The 22,035-nt window shown below is 35.1% G+C and overlaps 1 protein-coding gene across 7 annotated transcripts in view; it reads left to right on the top strand.

Annotated features, from left to right (window-relative positions):
• Positions 1–22,035, top strand: part of CRPPA (CDP-L-ribitol pyrophosphorylase A) — a 302,846-nt gene that overhangs the window by 201,465 nt on the left and 79,346 nt on the right. For 4 of the 7 annotated variants that reach the window (XM_082693005.1, XM_082693008.1, XM_082693006.1 and 1 more), the window contains one exon: positions 5,201–5,374. The exons of the other annotated variants lie outside the window; for them this stretch is intronic. In XM_082693005.1, coding sequence (XP_082549131.1) covers positions 5,201–5,359 — 159 coding nt within the window. In that variant the 3' untranslated portion in view covers positions 5,360–5,374. Of the gene's footprint in view, positions 1–5,200; positions 5,375–22,035 lie in introns of those variants that run through there. 7 annotated transcript variants of the gene reach the window in all.

The following is a 22,035-nucleotide window of genomic DNA, read 5'->3' on the forward strand; positions in this document are numbered from 1 at the left end:
TGAGGTATTATCAGAATATCACCGCAAATATCATTCTCAATGGAGAAAAACTGAAAGCTTTTCCACTAAGGTCAGGAACACGGCAGGGATGTCCATTATCACCACTGCTATTCAACATAGTACTAGAGGTCCTAGCCTCAGCAATCAGACAACAAAAGGAAATTAAAGGCATCCAAATCGGCAAAGAAGAAGTCAAATTATCACTCTTCGCAGATGATATGATACTATATGTGGAAAACCCAAAAGACTCCACTCCAAAACTGCTAGAACTTATACAGGAATTCAGTAAAGTGTCAGGATATAAAATCAATGCACAGAAATCAGTTGCATTTCTCTACACAAACAGAATATCATAAAATTGAGAAATAGCCTTGTTTACTGTACTTCTCTCATTAGTGTCCATGCTATACCTGTTGTATTCCTGAAAGTGTAAAGCATTCACAGGAAGGTGGTTAAACCATATATAAGTGTTATCAGTTGAATTTATAGAGAGGTAAAAGTGAATACATTCCAACGTGAAGGTCAATGTCATTCGTAAGTAAGTGCCAGTTGGTTTATTCCAGGGATACAGAGATAGTTTATTCTTAAGCCCAATACACTAATTTACCATTTATTCAAACTAAAAAAGAAAAATATCTGAAGTTGGAACAAAAGTGTGATAAAATTCATCACCCAGTCATGATGAACTTTTAACTAACTGGAGGTATAGTTTCTTAACCTGATGAAGTGACTTACTGAAAATTTAAAGCAAACATCAAACTGAGTATGTATTAGGAATGTTGCATCTAAATTAAAGAGCAAGAAAAGCATAGCTATAATCACTATTCTGGTTGACTTCACCTGGATGTCCTACTGGAGCAGTAAGGCAAAAGAGAATAAAAGGTTAGAGGATTGGAAAGTAACAACAACAAAAAAACCTACCTGTATTTGTAAATAATATGTTTATCTCATTAGGAACCTCAATAATTTGTAAATTTTCAAATTTAAGAACTCAGGAATATGTGTTATATGATCAACATACTAGTAAACTTTTACTTCAACATGAAAGCAACAAACTGTTACAAACTTTAAGTGCTACCTTTTATAGACTTACACTAAGTAGGTATGTTCCCTTGATCTCTTCTTTCTTATAGAATCTCTAATGAGTATTTCATTGACCCTGAATTAATGTGTTTTTCTTCTTTCCTATAGAATCTCTAATGACTATTTCATTGACCCTGAATTAATGTGTTTTTATATATCTGTTCAATTATCTTCATTCTTAGCTCAAAAGTAATGAGGGAAAGATATTTAGAAAAACATAAGAGCACTAATTAAAAGTGGAGAACGAAACTCTTTTTGACCGAGAAGAATTCAGTACTAACCTTTCCCTGGTGAACTATTAAGCAACAACAACTTTTGATATCTACGTACTGGATGTTTCTGTTTCAGGTTTCTGCATGCTTTCTTACCACATTACCGTGTGAATGTTCATTGTCAGGTAGTTGCTTTGTCGCTTAAGGGAATTGGTGATATGCCAATTTATTAATCTTTCACAATATTAGGAATTTAAAAAAACATGCTACTTATATTTTGTAAAAACCCTTATACTGTTTTTTTTTAACAATTTTTCTGCAAGAAAACTTTTAAATGAATTATAAAACATCCCAAGATGCCGTAAGGTAATGCACCTGGATTAATTATGTGGTGTCTTCAAATCAGGTTAGTCAGTAACTTAAATTTTTAGTTGAAACTCTGTACCTTGAATCATTCTAGAATTTTTGAATTTGTAGGAATGTGAATGCCATACAGAAAATATTTAAGGTAGCTCATGTTTATAGTATTTCTTTCTAGATGCTCATTATATAATATAGCTAATCTTGTGATTAAATAACTTGATATAAAAATTTTTTTAAATACTATGTAGATGTGACATTTGTAGATGAACATTACCAATTTCTAGTATGAGGCAGTGCTTTTCAACATCCATGACTTTTAACAATTTTTTGTCACACTGAGGTATGAATTTAAATCACTGTAAATCACTGTAATGATGAGGAATGTGTTCTTAGTATTTAAGCATAACCATGCTGCTTTTTGGCAAAAGAATTCATTTGAAGTGATAGAAATCCATTTATTTGTAGAAAAATATTTATGTCCATCAAAGTAAATCCAGTTCTTTTGGATGTTTACAAATCTTAAGGTGATAGTTTTGGATTCATTTAGAGTAGCATGTCTGACTTGGGTCCATGAAAGAATCTGGAAACGTGGAATACCACCAATGAATCTGTCATAATGAAGACTTTAATCAGTGTAAAAATACTTCAAGTGAGAAAAATCATTACTGAAGTTTAAAAAAATTTATGCTTTGAGCATATACTTAGAAAACATAGGAATTCTCTATGGAAGTATGATTCAGAAGAATTTTATTTTTATGGTAATATAAAAATGATTTTCGTTTTTGTTTACAGAATTAATTTTTCTTTTCTGGGCTCATTTTACAAAGTTGGAACTTTGTAGAATCTGATTAAATGGCCTACTTGAGTTAACAGAATTGTTGGAAGATTTATGGCCTTCAAATAAATATTTTAGTTCTTTGATTAGTTCTAATCTATTTTATTGGAAAATTTCATCTTGTGATGCTAATCTAGATTTTAAAAATTAATTAGCGTTTTGGACATAATTTTTACACATAGCAAAGTCACTGCTGTCAGAGATAAGCACAGCCAGACATTAGGTAAAGCCATGAAAACAGATTTTTTCAGTAACTCCTGACAGTAGGAGAAATAGCTGAGCTCTGTTCTGATTTGTGCAGAGGTGACGGGGACTTTTAAAGGCACATGAAAGAGTAGGAAGGAGCAGAGAGTGGGTTTCAAGTAAAAAGTTACAAAGGATGTCAACATAAATGTGATTAGGCTAGATGTGTCTGCTTCTGGTGATCGTTGGGCTACTGTCCTCCCCCAGAGTCTGGGAGACCAATGATCTGCCCCTCCTGATGATTATTACATGGAAGAAAGGACTTGAGAGGTACACTCATGACTTGTAGGAGATGCACCTGCATCTCAAAGGGACAGAGAAAGGATTCTTGATTTTAAGCCCTTTTTAGTAAATGCTGCGAAGAGAGATCACGGGGCTTATCCTCTGGTATTGGTTAGAACAAGCGGTTAAATTCTACTGGTGGTGTTTTCTTGGGCAGGCATTTTAATAGGGGCTAGGGGTCATCCTAGGAATGTGGTCTTAATGCTGCCAGAAGCCATTCTAAAGTCTTAGCATCTCTTTGTACAGTGATGTGGGCAGGGTCTTAGGTACAGTTCTTATTACTTAATATATAAAATTCAAATGAAAAAGGATATTTCTAATTTTCAATAGAAATTAGAGTATTATTAATTTGACATCTAAAGGAATGAAGGAGCTATATTTTTCTGAATTGAAAGATTTTTTTTCATGACACAGTGTTAAGGATTACAAATATATTCCCCCACCCCATTTTTTTTCCTTTTGAGGAAAGTGAATCCATGTGATTCTAAACTTAAACCATATACAATTTAACCATGCCTGCAGTGGAAAGCCTCCTACCACCATGCCCTCACTATCCTAGTCCCCAACTCCCTCTCCTGACAGTACCATCTGTGCTTCCCAGGTGTGTGACTGGGTTTCATCACTAAGCATTCTGTGCCCTCAAGCTTTCTTCCTATTCACAATGGTGTGTTCATGATGTGGGTGTGTCACTTTTAGCATGTTTCCCTTACTCTGTTCCACCTGGGTTTGGGTAGGTTTTTGCCTTTTTAAAAAAGGATTTTCCCAGCTATGTTGTCAGACCAATAGACTTTCTTCTATATTTCACTGAAACATGATTGTCAGTATTTGAGTCATCAGCAGGCTTGGCATATTTTGTGTATGAAAATAGTGAACACCATTAGAGTATAAGAGACATTATGATGGAAACAGCAGCAAAACTCTCAGCGTAATTTAGTGTTTGCTGTCTTTGCTGTTCAGGGAGTATGTAAAGAGTGATGGCTACTTTTGTGTGACCAGTTTGATATAAAGGAAACAGACTTCACCTCATCAGTGAAGGGGACTCTTGTTGATAGTGAGTTTTAGAATTCTGGAGTCTCAAACCCGAGTGTCTGCAGAGATACTCTATATCTTTGAGTCTTTGAAGTTTGATCAGCCACATTATTTAGAAGACAGAACTGCATTTGTCTTGAATGAACTTTGTCACAGTATTTGTAGTATTCCTTCTACAAGTAGCATTACTTGTAGTAATACTGTAGGATTACTTCTCTTAAAATAACCCCACTAACTCTGATTATTTATCTTTTGCCCATGCGTAGCTGAGTGACACTGCTAAATGAAAGGCATTTGTTAAAATTAGCCTTTCATAGAGGATGGGAAGAAGACTTACAGTTTTGAGCATGGTATGCTCTAGGTACTTTTGTATACACTCTCACTGTAACTTGAGAACAGTCCTGTGAGATGGGTGTTGATACCTCCAGTATATACTGTTCAGGAATGCCAGATCTAGCACCTTAACTCATTATGCCATGAGCTAATGAGTGGTTGAATTGGGTTTGGACCTCAAATGCACCACCATGTGCCTTGCTCAGCAATGCTTCAGTAGAAGAGTTTCTTTTAAAAATTCCTCTCAAAGGAAAGCTATGTTATATTATTAACATTTAGTGGACTTCTGAATTATCCTAAAAAGCAAACTTCAGTTTTCTAGATTATTTTGAGATCCGATCTCTTCTTCTTGGCTACGGAGGGCATGTGGTGTATGGAGGTTGGCAGGGTCTTTCCTTGATGATATAGTGTGGAACTGGGAAGAACAAAAGTGATCCTGGCTTTGCTATTCTTATAAACCCAGAACCAGTCGTTGTCATCAGTCTTTACAGAGGAGTGAAGAGCAGGAATTGGAGCTGAAGCAAGTGGTCTATTCCCATGGAGTGGCAAGAGTGGATGTGCAGGGTGGTAGGGGCCTTGGAGAAGAGAGCCCAAAGGCAGCCCCTAGGAAAATGGCCTATCATGGAGAGAAGGCTTTTACACAAGAACACCTACAGCCTGGCCCCAGGGAAGAGGAGAAAGATACTAAAATTGCTTGACTATCTCAGGTATCTCAGAACTTTCTCAGTGTCTAACTCATGGCCAAGATGAAGCTGAGGACTTGGCAGGACTAGTTTTGCAGCCCGAGGTTGTAGGCTGAAGCCCTTTTCTGCTCTTCTAGGAAATGCCTGTCTCTGCATTTGGATCTGACATTGACAGTGGCATCATCAAGATCCAGAAAGATTGTTTCCTAGTCTGTGCTGCTTTGACCAGTGCAGGTGAGGCCATATTAGGAAGAAAAAAAGTTTCAATTTTTCAAAAAACTAGAGTAAAATTTTAAGTCAGTTTAAAAAAATAAACCCTGTTAAAAAGGCAAAGCTTCTATGAAATGCTTAGTTCCAGGAAGAATAATTCTTAGGTAGTTAATTTGTTTCACTGCCAGAATTGGCTTGGTGGGATACATTCCAGAGAGTACTAGGGAGCCATAACACTGCTTTTTAATAATGCTCACCTTAATTATCTGCTTATCTTAATTATCTTTGCTTCCAGGGATCATTGTGTAGCTTACTTTGTTTTGGGTTGGGCTCCTAATTGTATATTACAAAGAACATTGTAAACAGTGTTTTTCATGCTTTGCTTTTTTTTTTTTTTTTTAATTTGCCTCCATGATTCTTTGTGAGGTATGGTAATAATTGGTGTTGGTGAAGGAACCTATCAGAATGACCTGGGGAATTTTTCAAACTGCAGAAATCTCTACTCTTGAGGTAATATGCCACTGTATTTTTTTTTGTGTGTGTGATCGGAATTTCTTTTAGCCCCTTTTTAAAAAATTTTATTATGTTAGTCACCATACAGCTACAACATTAGTTTTTAATGTAGTGTTCCTTGATTCATTGTTTGCGTATAATACCCATTGCAGTGTATTCTTTACTTAAGAGTGCTCCCCACTGTGACCCTCCCCACCAAAAAAAAAAAAAAAAAAAAAAAAAAAGCTCACTGAAAGGAAAACAAAATGTTTAAACTTACAGAGGATAATTGTGAAAGTTTGTGCAAGTTTCAGAGTGTTAAGGTAGATCAAGTTACTGTTCAATCTGATCATGATTATCTTTAGTACTCTTTATCTTCACTCTGAAGAGAAAGTATAAGTATACCTTATATTCCTGGAACTTGAATTAAAAAAACAGACAAACAGAAAACCTCATGAAAACTGTAGTAACATAAAACACGATATAAGAAGTGAATTCAAAATTAGTTTCTTTGTCACCTAGATTCTTTGGGGGAGAGAAGTATTTTCCATAGATCTCTTTCTTTTCTGATACATGTAGTTTGGTTTGTGATGACAGAGATTCTAGCTCCATGATTTACTACTTTGTTTAGAAGCCTTGTAATCGTATTTAGGAAAAGATTAAGAGGCAAAGGAATGTGGATAGACATGGTACGGGAACTTGAAACTGGAAAATAAGTACTAACCAAAATACGTGTGGAATTATAACATCTCCTTGCGGGGAGAAGTAGAAAATGTCTGTCCGGAAAGACCCTCCTTTGCGGGCTCATTGGAGGGCTTCTGTGTGAACAGAGTAGGCACCATAGTTTAGAAGGAGCTTGAGGTAAGAGCCCTGTCTTATGCACTTGTAGAAGGCTTTCCTAGTGTATCTCAGGACAGTGGTGGTATATCTGGGACATAAAGGCCTATCTATGTTCATAGCCCTCTCTGCTTACAATGTAGCTTAAAAGGCCTACATTAGTTTTCCTCTAGGGCTGACAAAAGAATCCTCGCGTGATTTTTTTGTTGTTGTTCTTTTTTTTTTTTTTTTTGATTGAAATTTTAGGTAGTTAACATACAGTACAATATTGGTTTCTGGAGTGGAATTATGTGATTCATTGCTTACACATAGTACCCAGTGCTCATCAACACAAGTACCCTCCTTAATATCCATCATCCATATAGCCCCTTCCCCATCCACTTTCCTCCATCAACCCTCTATTCTCTATCATTAAGAGTCTCCTATGGTTTGTTTGTTTCTTGCCAAATAGAGTTGTTTATTGAAGTAAATTTACATTGGAGGTAAACAGCTTTTTTCTCTATCATACTATATAGAATATTCCATAAGTTTTAGTAAGTATTTCATGAAAAAGTCCCATAGTTAACTAACTTTAGAAGGATATTAAATTTCTGTAGCCATAAGGTTAATACAGAAAAATCAATTTTATCTTCATATGCTAAGAATGAAAAATTGTAAACTAAAATTAAATAATAAAACTCATTATAAAAAATGAAAAAGTAAATAGAAAAATGTTGAAGATCTCTGTACTTAGAATTACAAAATATTGAGAGAAATTAATACCTAAATAAATGGAGATACATAATGTGTTCATGGTTTGTCAAGATGACAGTTTTATACCAGAGGAGCAATATACTTGAGTGCAATCCCAATCACAATACCGAGAGTCATTTATTCTTGAAAATAGAAAACTGATTCTCAAATTTATATAGAAATGCAAGGGTCCTGGAATAGCCATAGCTTTTTTTAAGAGAACAAAATTGGATGACTCACTCTTCTATAAGGGCTTGTAAGTCTATAGAATCAAAACTGTAGAATTGGTGTAAAGAAGAGAAATGGAACAGAATAGTCTAGAAATAGATCCACACATAAATAGGCAATTGATTTTTACAAAGGCATCAAGGTGACTTAATAGGGAAAGGAAAATCTTTTCAGCAACTATTTCTGAAACAATTAGAAGGAGTTATCAGAAACATTGAACTTCAACCTCTTTCTTTCTCTGATACAAAAGGAAATTGAAGATGACCAGAAACCCAAGTATAAAAGTTAAAAACTAAATCTGTAGAAGCACACACAAAAACACAGTTCCATTTCAAAAACAATACGTCAAACATTAGAAACCGTTTATGAAAAGGGTACCTGGTTGGGCTCAGTTAAGTGTCTGCCTTCAGGTTAGGTCATGATCAAAGGGTTCCTGGGATGGAGCCCTGCATCAGGCTCCCTGCTTAATGGGGATTCTGCTTCTTCCTCTGCCCCCTCAACCCCTCCCCTTATTCTTGTGTGCACCTGCATGCTCTCTCTTTCTTTCTCTCTCTCTCTGAAATCTTTTTTTTTTTAAAGCATTTATGGAGGAATACATATATGTGAACTTCTATGAAGTTCTTTTTGATAGGTAAAGCTATGGTAATAAAAATCAGAGCTATGGAAAAAAGCAATGCATGGGTTGATGGAAATATTCTGTATATTGATGGGGAGGGTGGATATACAGTATTTGTCACAGCTCATTATACTTTATACTTAATATCTGTGTGTTTTATGGTGCATGATTTATGTCTCAAAAGTAGTTTCCTTACAGGGTACCTGGGTGGCTCAGTGGGTTAACGCCTCTGCCTTCGGCTCAGGTCATGATCTCAGAGTCCTGAGATTGAGCCCCACATCTGGCTCTCTGCTCAGCAGGGAGCCTGCTTCCTCACACTCTCTGTGCCTGCCTTTCTGCCTACTTGTGATCTCTGTCTGTCAAATAAATAAATAAAATTTTTTTTTAAAAAAAAGTTTCTGTAAGTAATTACTTATTAAATCATGCATGTTGCCTTTGCCTCTCTAAGCAGGCACATCTCTACCATTGTTTCTAAAACTTAAGGTGCCTCAGAGTTCTATTATATTAATGAGGGTTTTCCAGAGAAACTGAACCGATAGAAAATACATGGGGAAAGAGAGAGAGAGATTGCCACTTAGTTGTGAGAACCAGCAAGTCTAAAATCTGTAGGGAGGCCGGCAAGCTGGGCAATGAGGCAGGATTCCCATGTGTCAGTTTTGAGGTGGAACTTTCCTTCCTCTCTGAAACCTCAGTCATGGCTCTTAAGGCTTTCCAGTGATTGGAAGGGGCCCATCCACATTATGGAGGATAATCTGCTGTGCTTAATGTCAATAATGATAAATGTTAATCACATCTAAAACGTATCTTTATAGCCAATCTAACCTTAGTCCAAAACAACTGGGCAGGTCAGAGAGTTTTCCATTCCTTCTTCATAGATGAAGGATCAGGATCACCAAGATGGCATGATTGTCAAAGATGTGATCATTAAAAAAAAAACAAAAATCAAAAACCAAAAAACCATGCCAGGTGTTATTTGAGAAGCTTGGAATGCACCAGGGAACAGAGGAAAGGCTCTGAACTTGTGGAGCCTGCATTCTAGTGGATAGAAGACAGTAAAAATACTAGAAAATTCTGTAGTAATACAGAGAATAAAAATAATAAATGTTTGGGAAAAATAGGTGGGCTAATTTAGGGGGCACTGAGACTTTCCCATGGGGAAAGTTATCTCATGGGGTTTGCCTCATTTAGAAGGTGGCATCTTCAGCGGAGGCTTGAAGGACCCTCATGGATATCTTGGGACAGCCAGTCCACTAGAGGAAGCTGCTAGTGGGAAACTCCAAAGCGTCCTAACTAATGCTAGAATCCTGGTCTTACGTTGTTCATTGTTTAAGCCTGAATACTGAGCACACTCTTACTGCGACATGTGCTAGACATTGGAACTACAGTAGGAAAAACACATATTGTGCCAAGAAAATTCCTAATTTTTAATTTTCGTTATAGGAGTGGTTTTCACCCATGAGTAAGAAAGTCATTCCAAAGATCTTCAAATCTATTTTGTTCTCAGAATTTTCTGTAGATAATAATTATATTGCCTTAAATATATGTGTTATTGATAAAAAGAATGTGGACATTACTAAATTCATAATTATGTGTTATTCCGTTGATAAATATCAAAAGTTCCATTATGATCCTGCTGGGTGATATGTAATCTTTTGGCTATTTTGAAGTTGAAAAGGGCCCTCATTCTTGAAAATGTTTGAAACCTCTATTCTATGCCATGCATTTGCTGCATTAAATTGGCTCTAAAAGCCACACCAAAAATTTGCTGTTCATAAAGACAGGGAAGGCCTTTGGAAATTTTTAACTGGAGGAATAGCATGATGAGACCCATGTTTTGGGGAAGATATCTTTTCATTGGGAGGTGTCCAGAGGAAGTCAAATGGAGTGAATCAGTTGAGGAATGCTCATGGTTTGATTATAGTTTCTTGGTTCATAATGCAGTGCTGCACACTTCACTATAGTTAAGTCTTTGTTCCTAATGCTGGAAAGAACTTCCAATTCTAATTTCTCTGCAGTACACATTGCTTAACGCAGTATTTCCAAGTTACGGTTATCATCCGTTAGAAGTCAACAATTAAAAATTGATTTCTAGCTTAGTCAGACCTGGAACACTTGAAATGTTAGCAGCAGTTAAAACAGACCTTTTGAGGGTATATGTACATGCTAGCAGGTAGATGTCTTGTTTATGTGTCTGTAGGCTATTTTGACATTTATATGTTGGGATGAACTTTCATTTTATCCTTATGTTTAAAACTCTAGCTTTCAGAATCTGAACTTACTTACTTTAATTTGATCTTGATGGAGAACCAAAGAATTACTGTTGAGAGATTTCAGAACATCCACTTACTATCAGTAAAGGTCCCTCTACTGGTAAGTAATACCGAAGGTTTTAAAGTAGCAATAAATACTTAAGAAAATTCAGAAAGGTAGAAATCAGCATACTCAGATGTGACAGGGTAAATCATTCATATCTTTGTAAAGGATTTCCAAAGCCTGCATTTGATCTTGGATACTTTTACTTGGGGTTCTCCATGTGTTCTGTATTCTATTCCTCTGCAGTATTCTTTCCCAATCAGAAAGGCCATTCCTTTGTGATTACTACTCTGCTTCATTTCTTCACACTAACTAAATAGGCACTCTTGATGCATTATCCTATATCATGCTGTATTTTGATCTTTGATGTTGCTGTCAGACAGAATCTCAATATGAAATTGTAACAGTTGTTTGCATTTGTGTTTAATTCAACCTGTGTGGTACTGGCAACCATATGAATATTCATTCTTTGGCAGAACGTATGCTTCTGTCTTTGTTGCTGATTCAGATTTTCCATGCATCTGGGTATGTGGTGGTTCTTGCTCAAACATCTAGATGCTGTATTGCTAATGCTTCCACTTGCCAGATGGTAAATATATAAGCACAATTTTCCAGACGATTGTTGCCTGGGTAGAAATCTATGTGCATTCTGAATTTTCTTGTATTCATTTTTTTAATCACTCTGAATATTAAATCTCTCCACCACAAAAATGGCTCTCCTGTGCCTAACCCAGTTCTGTTAGTCCTCAGGATTCTGTATTTGCAGTGGTTTTATTCACCATTAGAGAATCTCTTTCCTTGTTAATACCCTTGTTGTTACTGAGACTAGTGAGATAGGCTCAGAAGCACTCGTGCTGAGACTGGCTCTAGTACTGATGCCTCTATCAGGTAGAGAGAAGTAATTGCCATCATTGAAATCTACTTAGGATTGTTGATGTGTGTCTGTTCACCAAGGGCCACGAGTTGCTGGACATACATGCCAGATGTATGCCGGGGAGTCAGTCACTGAGTCTGCGTTCAAACTGCCTTTCTTTTCTTTTGTTTTTCTTTTTGATTATTATGATTAGAGGACCTGCAATAATGGTCCTTTATATTTCGGAACTTGTTAAGGAACTTGTCAAGAGGCTAAAAAAATTTGATATATACTAGTTGATTATTTATAAATACATTTAGATTGAAAAAATGACAGTTAAAATTTCCAGATTATCTTTGTAAAATAAGGCTTTTCATTATGAACATTAAATTAGTTTAATGTGTACAAATGGGCATTTATTTTGAAATATGTGCATAAAAGTATATAATTCAATATAGATTATACAATTTTTGAGAAATTGGGTAGATGATGATGAAGAATTACATTATTATTTACTGAGGGGCTACTATGTTCTGACACTGAGTCTAGTTTGCAGGTTCATTATCTAATGTTAGGCTTACAGTGACCCTACTAGGAAAAGTATTACCGTAGGTATGAAAACTAAGGCTCAGAGTTTCTGTGACTTGCCTAAGGTTTTGCTGTAAGAAGAGACAGAATAGAATCACAAGTCTGTCTGATATCTAAGCCTATAATATAAGCAACTACAATACTGTATGATACATTGTTTTAATATATATGTAGTACACATATGCATAGGTATGTGTGTGTTTATATAAACAAAATAATGTTTTGGTCGGTGAATATGGTTTTGAAACCTTACTGTCATCTGTACCATCAATTATGCCCTCTAATAGTTGACCATCTGTCGTATACCACTGCCTCCTCTTGTCCCTCTTTGTATCACCACCACACATTTGTTCTTATTGCCCTGGTTGTAAAGTAAAACAAAACAAAGATTACTGAGGGGTTGAAATAATGACTTCATCCAAATCCTTCTTCTATCTTGTCTTGGCTTTGAGACAGATCCTCATTTACCTCAGACCACAAACTGGATAATATTATCACCGGAAATGTTTATTTCTGTGTATTTGCTCTTACCAACCTCAAGTGGGAATACACCTTAAGGTGTTTTTTTTTTTTTTTTAAATCTTCAATATAACTGTGTCAGCTATATGATCCCCAAACTCTACCTAACGCTGTTACTCCTATCTTTGCTTCTGTGAAGGTTTTCTTCTTCATCCTCTTATCCAGTCCATGTATCTTAATCATTACCTTCCCACTTCTTAGAAATTAATTCCTATTCATCCTCTTTCCCCCTCAGACTGCTGAATGATGTATCTATCAAGTTATGGTCATATTTCTCTTTATATGGAGGATTTGGTGTTTTTCTGTTGTTTTGTGTCTTTATTTCCTTGGTGGTATATATAATTATGTCAAAAACTGAAGATACTTATTTATTGTTGAATGAGTTGCTTTGGAACTTTTAAGATTTATTGAAAAATGAAATATCTAGAATATTTTAAAAAATTGATAAGCAGAAATTAGGCTTGAAAAGATTCAGGAAAATGCCTCATTTTATATAGTTTATCTGTTACATTCCTTCTGCAGGTGTGGGATATTAAAATGCTAATAAAATGTCTTTCTGTCTAAAGGAAACAAAAAACTATATGGGCTTATTGGGCCATAACTCAGAAATGTTACCATGAGGTTCAAGTTTTAGGAACAGAAAATCCCCTTGAAATTTATGTAGAGACTGGGCATGTGTTTTTACTATACCATGACTAATTAAACACATATGAAAAGAACACAAAGAAAGAACTTGGTACATATGCTTAATGGGCCTAAAGTAATGAGCTAGATACCCGGAAGGTAATACCTAAAGAAAGAAGACCTTATCTTCATAATTTAGTCTGTAAATTACTGAATATTATTTGGTGGTACATACTAAAATTATTTGATACTTTGTTTTTTTGGTATCATTATGAAATTGAAAGGGAAAAGTTTCTATTGAAGTTTTTCTTCTAAATGATTACTCAAAACCCTTTTCTGAAAAGTGGAAATTACAAAAAGAGGAGCTCACTTAAATATCTGCTATTTTTTGTACATGAAAATCAGTTATAAAATTTTGGTCTAAAATTAATATTAAAAATCTTTCCTAGATCTTTTCTGATAAGCACTTTTAGCAAACTTGCCATGTAAGTTTACTAATACTGCTAAATAGATTGCAGCCCTGAATGATGGCCCCAGGTCTTTGATATTTCCATTCTCTGAGTCTGTCGTTCAAGTGACTGCTCCTCTGAGTCCAAAAGTGTCCTCTGAGTGTGCCTAGGAACCTCAGGACCACCTTTTGGTCTTGCCCTTATTAGTAGTAGAAAACCAGTACTCAAAATTTTGGATAAACCTAGATTGTGTTGAACCATATCCTAAGGCTAAGACTTCTTTGGTAGTCATTACCATTTTTCCTTGTGTGAGTAGGCTATCATTGTTAACGTATTTGCTGAAAAATAATAAAGACATCATACATCAATTAATAACTTCCTTTTAATACCATTTTTTCCCCCAAAGATGACGATAGGTAACATTTTAGTGAGTGTCTACCTGGATAAATTCCTTTGCATTATCAAATCTGTCTGTATTTACACATGTATACATACATTTTTACATCCTGCAGGACCCTTCATGCTAATGTGTTTCAGTCAGTCATTTGTTTTAACTGCTATCAGCCATTTCTTAGCCTTTTGATTCTGGAGAGAAGAATAAGGTATGGGAGCACATGCCGTCATGCTCCTGTGTGTCTATTTCTGTGAAAGAGAAACAGTCTCTTCTCAGGAATGCAATACTTAAGATTCATCCCATGTGCGTTCCTCACTTTTCCAATGCCTTGGAGCTGTGCCAGTAGCCATTAAAGGTATTTCATATATAACTTGTCAAATGGAATATTTACTTTTGTCTGATTTTCAACCCTCCCAAGGAACATAAAATAAGTATTTTAAATTGTTCTCATATTGTAATTATTGTTCCCCTCCTAATCATCAACTGACCATGCAATAAAATTCAATAAATGATCCTTTAGAGTGTAAGCTTTACACATCTGTATTGGGAGGGGTCACATGAGTTCACTGAATTTTTTATTTCTCTTACGACCACCTTTGTTGGGCCACAATTAGACAATTATAAGAGCAAAGGTATAGGGTAGTAAAATGAGTCTTAGAACTTTATATATATCTTAAATTGTCTACATGATGTAAACCCAGTTATTTTACTTTGGACAGTCTGTCCTATTTATCTTAAGTGCAAAAAACTATATGCATAGAAGTGTCCTAAACATTGGAAATCACTTGAAAGACTCCATAGAAATGGTTAAGTAAATTGATATACAACCTGAATAGTAGATAATAGATTTATTAAAAATTGCTAATTACAGTTATAAGAAACATGGTGATATTTGTTATGTCAGGTAATCAACAATCAAAATTATATGAAAAGATGATTCTAGCTATAAAACCTGAAGCCATCTAGAATAAAAGAATGGGGATAATTTTTTTTTAAAAATTGAAGACAAAACAAAACTAAACCCACCTAAGCACTGAGAAAAAAAGACAAAGTTACTACCAGCAACTATCATATAGTGGAGACACAGACTGGGAAACTTTGTGTTTACTTAATGTTCTTTAAAACTATAATTATTTTACATAAAATCTATAATAACCAGCATGTGTATTTTGATTTTATCTCCCAGAGTCTCTTTGCCATTGAGAAGCAGTCAAAAAATTATTTTCCAGACAGTATCTTCTGATTTTCCACTAAAACTACTATGGTTGGTGTATTCATATTGTTTTTAGTTCATATGAGGCCGTTTACTTTTTTGTCAAATTTGATACTTGTTAAGTAATTGGGATATCAAGAAAATGTTAAGAGAAAAGCAAATTAGTTCTGCAAGTTAAATATGAATATGGGATGAGACTGCAAGAGCATATATTTTATGCATTGCCTGCTAATGTTTTATATTGTTTTGGTAAGCCATTTACAATATTTAACTGGAAAAAGAGATGATGTTTGGTAATAGGTTGCAGATCACTTTATGTGTGAGAAAACCTGAGGTACTTTTTTTCCTCTTGCTTGAACTGCTTTAATAATCAAGTGTTGATAGTAATTAAATTATGTAATGTGGATTTGTGCCTTAGTAACTATTAAATTTTACAAATCTGGGAACATCATAATATGGCTTTTAAAATAATTTTTACTGAATAGATGGGGAGCTTTAGATTTCTTTTTTCCTTTCTCTTTCTCTCTCTCTCTCTTTTTCTTCCTTCCTTTTTTTTTTTTTTTTTTGCGTTTCTGCAGTTTGACTTACTACACTGACTCTGACATAATCATTGTTTGCAAAAAAAATAAAAAATAAAAAAGTGTGCCTTGGTGGAGATATATATGTTATATATACGATAGTTCTTTTTTGATGAAGTACACTTCAGTAAGATGTTTTAGACAGCAATTTTGGTAATGGATTTTGAAATAATTTAGTAACAATAGGGACCTACCCTGCTAATGGGATAACTTAGTATTTTATTAGAAAACTTAATATTTGTGGGTAGTTATGCTGTGTGAAATGGATTGATTTAAAATGAGGGAATTGATGAGAAGAAATCATGTTTAGGAAATGAAAATAAATAGAAGTTCATTATCAAGTGTGTACAAGGTACTATGCATATGCATTGTGCACACTTTTGCTTGAAGCTCTCAAGCATTAGTATCCCTGTTTAACTGATGAGGAAACTGAGCCACAGGGAGTTTAAGCCGCTTGCCTTAGATCGTCCCATGTGTTCTTGGAACCTCCCATTGTACTGGAACAGGAAGAATATCCAGCCCTAAATAATGGTAGTAAACAATCATTGTAATTGTTTATTATATTACCCTGATTCATAATTCTTAGAAACGCTTGGGAGATTCTGATGGAAAGACTATGATGGAGGCAAATCATGTTTATTTTGCAGATAAACTCTACTATTCAAGGGCTTTTGTTTCAGAATTGTTCTCCATATGTTCATTACATCTAAAACTGAAGAGTGAGCAAAATATTTGTTGTGGTCTGGTGGTTTGCTGTCTACATCAAATCTATTCAAATTGTTAGTCTAATCTAATCATGACAATCCTATTTTCCATGCTGATAATTTGCTTAACAATGGGCATTGAAACTAATCCTATGCATTGAGACTTAAAGGGAATTCTACAGGATTATGGTGAAGTTTTCCTTGATCACAAGAAAAAGTGATAGAGAAAAAAGGTCTTCCTTCTTTCCCTGTACACTGTTGTGTCAAGATGTGGTTTCTATAACCATTCTAGCTGTCTTGATAGCAGTTTGTCAGTGGAGTTACCATTAAAGATCTCAAAGCAGACAGAGAACATTAACATTGGACCTTGGTATCATAGTCAAATTGCTGTATCGGCCAACTCTCCAGAAGGTAGTCTACATTTGATTTCTGTTATGTGACCTAATAGAAGTCTTTCTTATATAATATGACTGGAATAAAAAATATTTGTTCTTTGCACCAGGTACCTTTTTTTTTTTTGGCATAGTATTTATGGAGTTTATGGAGTTGGGCACTGCCAGTCAAACATTCTAAAATGTACTCAAATAAGTGGAAGATCTAGGGAGTAGAACATTGAGGCTTTACTTTTACAGACTGGTATGTAGGTGACTCTTGTTATTTGGTTTCCAAAAAATTAGAGAAGTATTGCTTGTTGCACCTTTGAAAACTGACTAGGTACCTAAAGATGCTGCAACATTAGAGGAAATGGTGCAAAAAATTAACAGTACTAGACCACCTTGACTTTTTTTTTTTTCCCCAATCCACAATAAAGAAACAAACATAAGCTGAAGAGTGGCTCATTTGAAAACCGAAGGGGGGGAAAAAAAAACATGACTTTACTTGGGCAGTATCTTTCTATGTGTGGCCTTAAAATTAAGTTGAAGGAGAATTTGAAAATTTGAAACTCTCAGGGTTAGAACAATTGAATTCTGTGTCTTAAAGTGCTGGCAGTGATTATAAGGTTGAAGACTTAGCAGGAGATAAGTTTGGGAAAAAAGACAAACCTTATTTCTCTGTCTTTTTTACAAGTACCTTACATTATCTTCTGTCCCACCAAAGGGACAGAGACAGGATTGTATGTTACATGCAATAGGAGGCAGTTTTTTCAGTTGGCTCATGGTAGAGACTATTCAGCTGAAGGTGGTGGAATAGATAGTTACAGAGCCCTGGGCCAGTGGGAGACCAGAATTTGCAGGCTTCTGGACTGGGTCTAAAGAAGCTCACTGGTTGTCATTGGAAGCCCCTAGGTTGGATCAGATGCAGATACACTAGAAGTTTTCTGGTTGTGTTTTTGTTTGTTTTGTTTTGTTTTGTTGTTGTTGTTGTTTTATGAGAAACATATAACCAAAGAAATGCAAGCTTGGTAACAGCCTGTGCCTTTTCAACCCATAAAGCAAGTTCACAGGCTCCCCAGTCTTCCAAGGAAATGAGCTAGTAAGTATATAGCTCCCTCTGCCCCCCAAAGGCATTCTTCACCAAACTTTGTTCATTGTGGCCACAGAGGAAAATGGATGAGGGTAAGCAGAAACGTGAGCTAACCAAGAACATATGTACTTACCTTGTCCAAGAACATAAGCTGTGAGGGTGCTGTGAATCAGTGATTACTTTGGGTTGCTTTTTATTGACCCCTTTACTTATATTTTATGGTTGCCTTTTTTTTTTTTTTTAATTCCACTGTTAATTTGTGTGTGAAAGTGAGGGACTGGGTACTTCATCATTCAGGTAAAGTTCACTAAGCAACTTAGAGCTACTGGAGATAATGGCTACCTGGAGATAAGAGCTACCTGGAGATCCTGCACTTAGACTTTGATGCATTTACTGGTTGAGACTTCAGGCCTTGTCCTTCAGGGAAGGGATAGAAACAGGCAGGGCTGGGCAGTTTGGATATTAAGGTATTGAGGCTGGGTATATGTATTGGTTAGCTGAAGGAATAGTTAACATTGATCGCTGACTACCCAATAACCATGATTCCCCTCTTCTTTTTCTAGTAGAACCGAAATTTTGCTCAGTATCTGTCCCTGTTGCAAAAAGTCATGTGTCTGAGAGAAAACCATGCAATTCTTTGTCTCAGAGATAGGCTTGTTTAAAGATAATGTCATATACCTTGTGGATGATTGCTTCTGGGCATGATTGAAGTCTGGCTGTGGGGAGGCAACCAGTTTTCAACCATATCTTCTTTATGCATTCAACTGTTGATAGACATATAGACCACAGTTTGGCTATTATGGACATTGCCAATATAAACATTGGGGTGCAGGTGCCCCTTCCAATGGCTACATTTCTGTCTTTGGGGTAAATACCCAGTAGTGCAATTGTTGGGTTGTAGGGTAGCTCTACTTTCAACTTTTTGAGGCACCTCCATACTAGGGGACCTGCACCCCAATGTTTATAGTGGCAATGTCCATAATAGCCAAACTGTGGTCTATATTTCTATCAACAGTTGAATGTATAAAGAAGATATAGTACAGAGGTGCCTGGGTGGCTCAGTGGGTTAAAGCCTCTGCCTTCGGCTCAGGTCATGATCTCAGGGTCTTTGGATCGAGCCCTGCATCAGGCTCTCTGCCCAGCAGGGAGCCTGCTTACTCCTCTCTCTCTGCCTGCCTCTCTGCCTGCTTGTGATCTCTGTCTGTCTAATAAATAAATAAAATATTTTTTAAAAAGATATGGTACACACACACACACACACACACACACACACACACACATTGGAATGTTATGCAGCCATCAAAAATATTTTTTCACTCTCTTAAGAGAAGTCTTTGGTAAAACATTCTTTCCCTGTTAGGCGTAAATAGGGAGATCTCCATTCCCTCTATGTCAACAACTAAAAAATAACCTCAAGATGAAGTCAACACTGTTGACAACAGATGGAATTTTGGAGAGAATCCTTGAGAGAGAGAACTGACACTCTGACTTGGAGTGTCCTCATTCTTTAAAAGTTGAGTGAGTTCATGTGATCTAAGATTTTCTGTTATGTGAATCACAAAGGTATCTACTGATAAAGCCATCCTTTGGCTATTTACAGGAAGTGGCATAAATCAACCTAAAGGCAATTTTTCATCCTCCTTTGACTCTGTGTCACTGGAGCAGTTTATGAGTATGCACTTAATAAGGGTAAAGATGGATTTGTCAGACCTTTTTTGTCTTGATGGTTTTCGACTTGAGTTTGAGCAGTGTTTTGCAAGGGGAGAGACATAGAAATCCAACAGGGTAAAAAGAAGAAAAACTTGGCACAAGTCACAAATAAAGTTCTAATTGATTAAAAAAGTTGTGAATCAGCACAGTCTTGATGTGGAAATTAGGGAAGGACTGATGCTTCACTAACAATAATCTTGGTTGTGAAAATAATTTTTTTTTTAAGTATCTGCTTTCTTGTCTTAAAATGAGAGGGCTGAAGTAGATGCTCTGTAAAGTCCCATCTACCCCAAATTATTTTGGTCAAGTTAATACTGGGGTTTTCCTTGTGATAATTTATGAAATACCTCATTTATTTAACAGTTTGCTACAGACGGCTTTGTTTCCAATGGGCTGCCGTATGATGTAATTGAAATGTTTATGAACCTTGATGACATTCTATACTTTCGTAGTTCTTAAATCATTTTCTGTTTGAACAAGGCATTTTGCTGTGGCTTGTTTACCAAGAGCCCCTTCCCTATCCACCCCAAAATAATTCTTATTAAACCTCTCTGTAGTTCATAAAACTTTAAAGTTTTAAACTTAAAAAAATTTAATACTAATGAAATTTATTTCAAGTATACCATAGTTGATACAATTTAACCAAGAAAAAATATTTTTCCTGTTACCCCTGTTAAGATTGCTTAACACCAACTTGTTGGCCAATTATAGAAGAATCTGATATAATGTATTTCAACCAGATGCCAAGAGATATTTTATGAAACAGATCCAGAGTATGGATTACCTATGTTTTTACTTATTTTTTGGTGGTAAATGTTTATTCTTCTTTATAATAACTGAACATTAGGTTTAAAGATAGAAAAATATTTTTTTAAAAGATTTTATTTATTTATTTGATAGATAGAGATCACAAGCAGGCAGAGAGGCAGGCAGAGAGAGGAAGTGAAGCAGGCTCCCTACTGAGCAGATAGCCCAATGCCGGGGCTCAATCCCAGGACCCTGGGATCATGACCTGAGCTGAAGGCAGAGGCTTTAACCCACTGAGCCACCCAGGTGCCCCTAGAAAGACAAATATTGATGAGAGTCAAAATTACACTATTCTGTTGTTCATTAGATATTAATTATGTTGTATATATTTATGAATTATCTCTTGAACAATTAAAAATTTGTATAAATTACTTACTGTAAATACAATTGTCTTAAACTATTTTTGTCAGTAGATACACAGTGCTTTTTTGTTTGCTAATATTGAGTATTTTTAATATTTCTAAAAGTTTTAAAGTATAAAAGTATCTTAAAAGCTGTTATATATATATATATATATATATATATATATATATATATATATATATATATTATTTATTTACATATTGGGGAATAGGAAGTACCACAGCCTTGCATTAATAATTTCTACTTTGAGAAAAGGGTTCCTTTATTTTCAAAGGGAATATCATTTTTAAAAAAAAAATACTCTGACAGAATTTGGATTTTAGCAGTGAAACTGTCAATGAGTTTGTATTTTTTATTATTTTGGTGCATTTGATTTCACAGTTTTTTTTTTTTTTATATATACCTTGAAGTGAGAGGTATAGTATATAAGTCCCATAAAGAGTAATAAAACTCAACAATTTGAACTGTTTAGAATCGCATATATTCTTCTACTTGTAAATGTGATTGTGGTGATAACTGATTAATGATAGGACATATTCTAAAATTCTAAGATGTTCCAAAGTTAGAACAACTTAATGGATATTAGTACATTTTAAATTCCTTTGGAAAGTATGTTCTTAAAGGTCTCTAATTAGTATATAAAGTTTTTTTTCTCTTTTAAGAAAAAGTCTAAGTTCAAATGTAGTGTTTTCTTAAGAATGATTCCCATATGCCTCAACCAATATTTCATATAATGTAAAATATGTTCAGTTATATAATTAGGTTTTTTAATCTTATAGAATTAGAATTTCTGTATCTTGACTTTAGTGAAGATCAAAACACTTAAGAAAAATTACCAATAAATTACCAATCCAAGTAAAGGCTTTGACTTTATATCATACTTTTCCTACAAAATTATATTTACAATTAGAGTGAAGCTTTTCTAATTATTTGTATCACATCTCTTCTTTCCATAGAAATAAAAAATGATGAAAGATTTTTCTTTTTACCTGAAACTGTGCCTTATGATGTAATTGAAATGTTTATGAACTATAATGACATTCTATACTTTCGTAGTTCTTAAATCATTTTCTGTTTGAACAAGGCATTTTGCTGTGACTTGTTTACCAAGAGTCCCCACCCTATCCCCCCTGTGGTTTGGAGACACCAGTACAACCTTCTAAGTCACATAGTTTTGATATTCTCCAGGAATAATACCTTAGAAATACTCTGCTTTTCACTTTTATGAGAAACCACGTGTAGGCATAAGTCCCAAAGGGTAGATTACTAGTTTATGAA

This window comes from Mustela nivalis (genome assembly GCF_964662115.1).
Source record: "Mustela nivalis genome assembly, chromosome: 12".
NCBI classification, from domain to species: Eukaryota; Metazoa; Chordata; class Mammalia; order Carnivora; family Mustelidae; genus Mustela; species Mustela nivalis.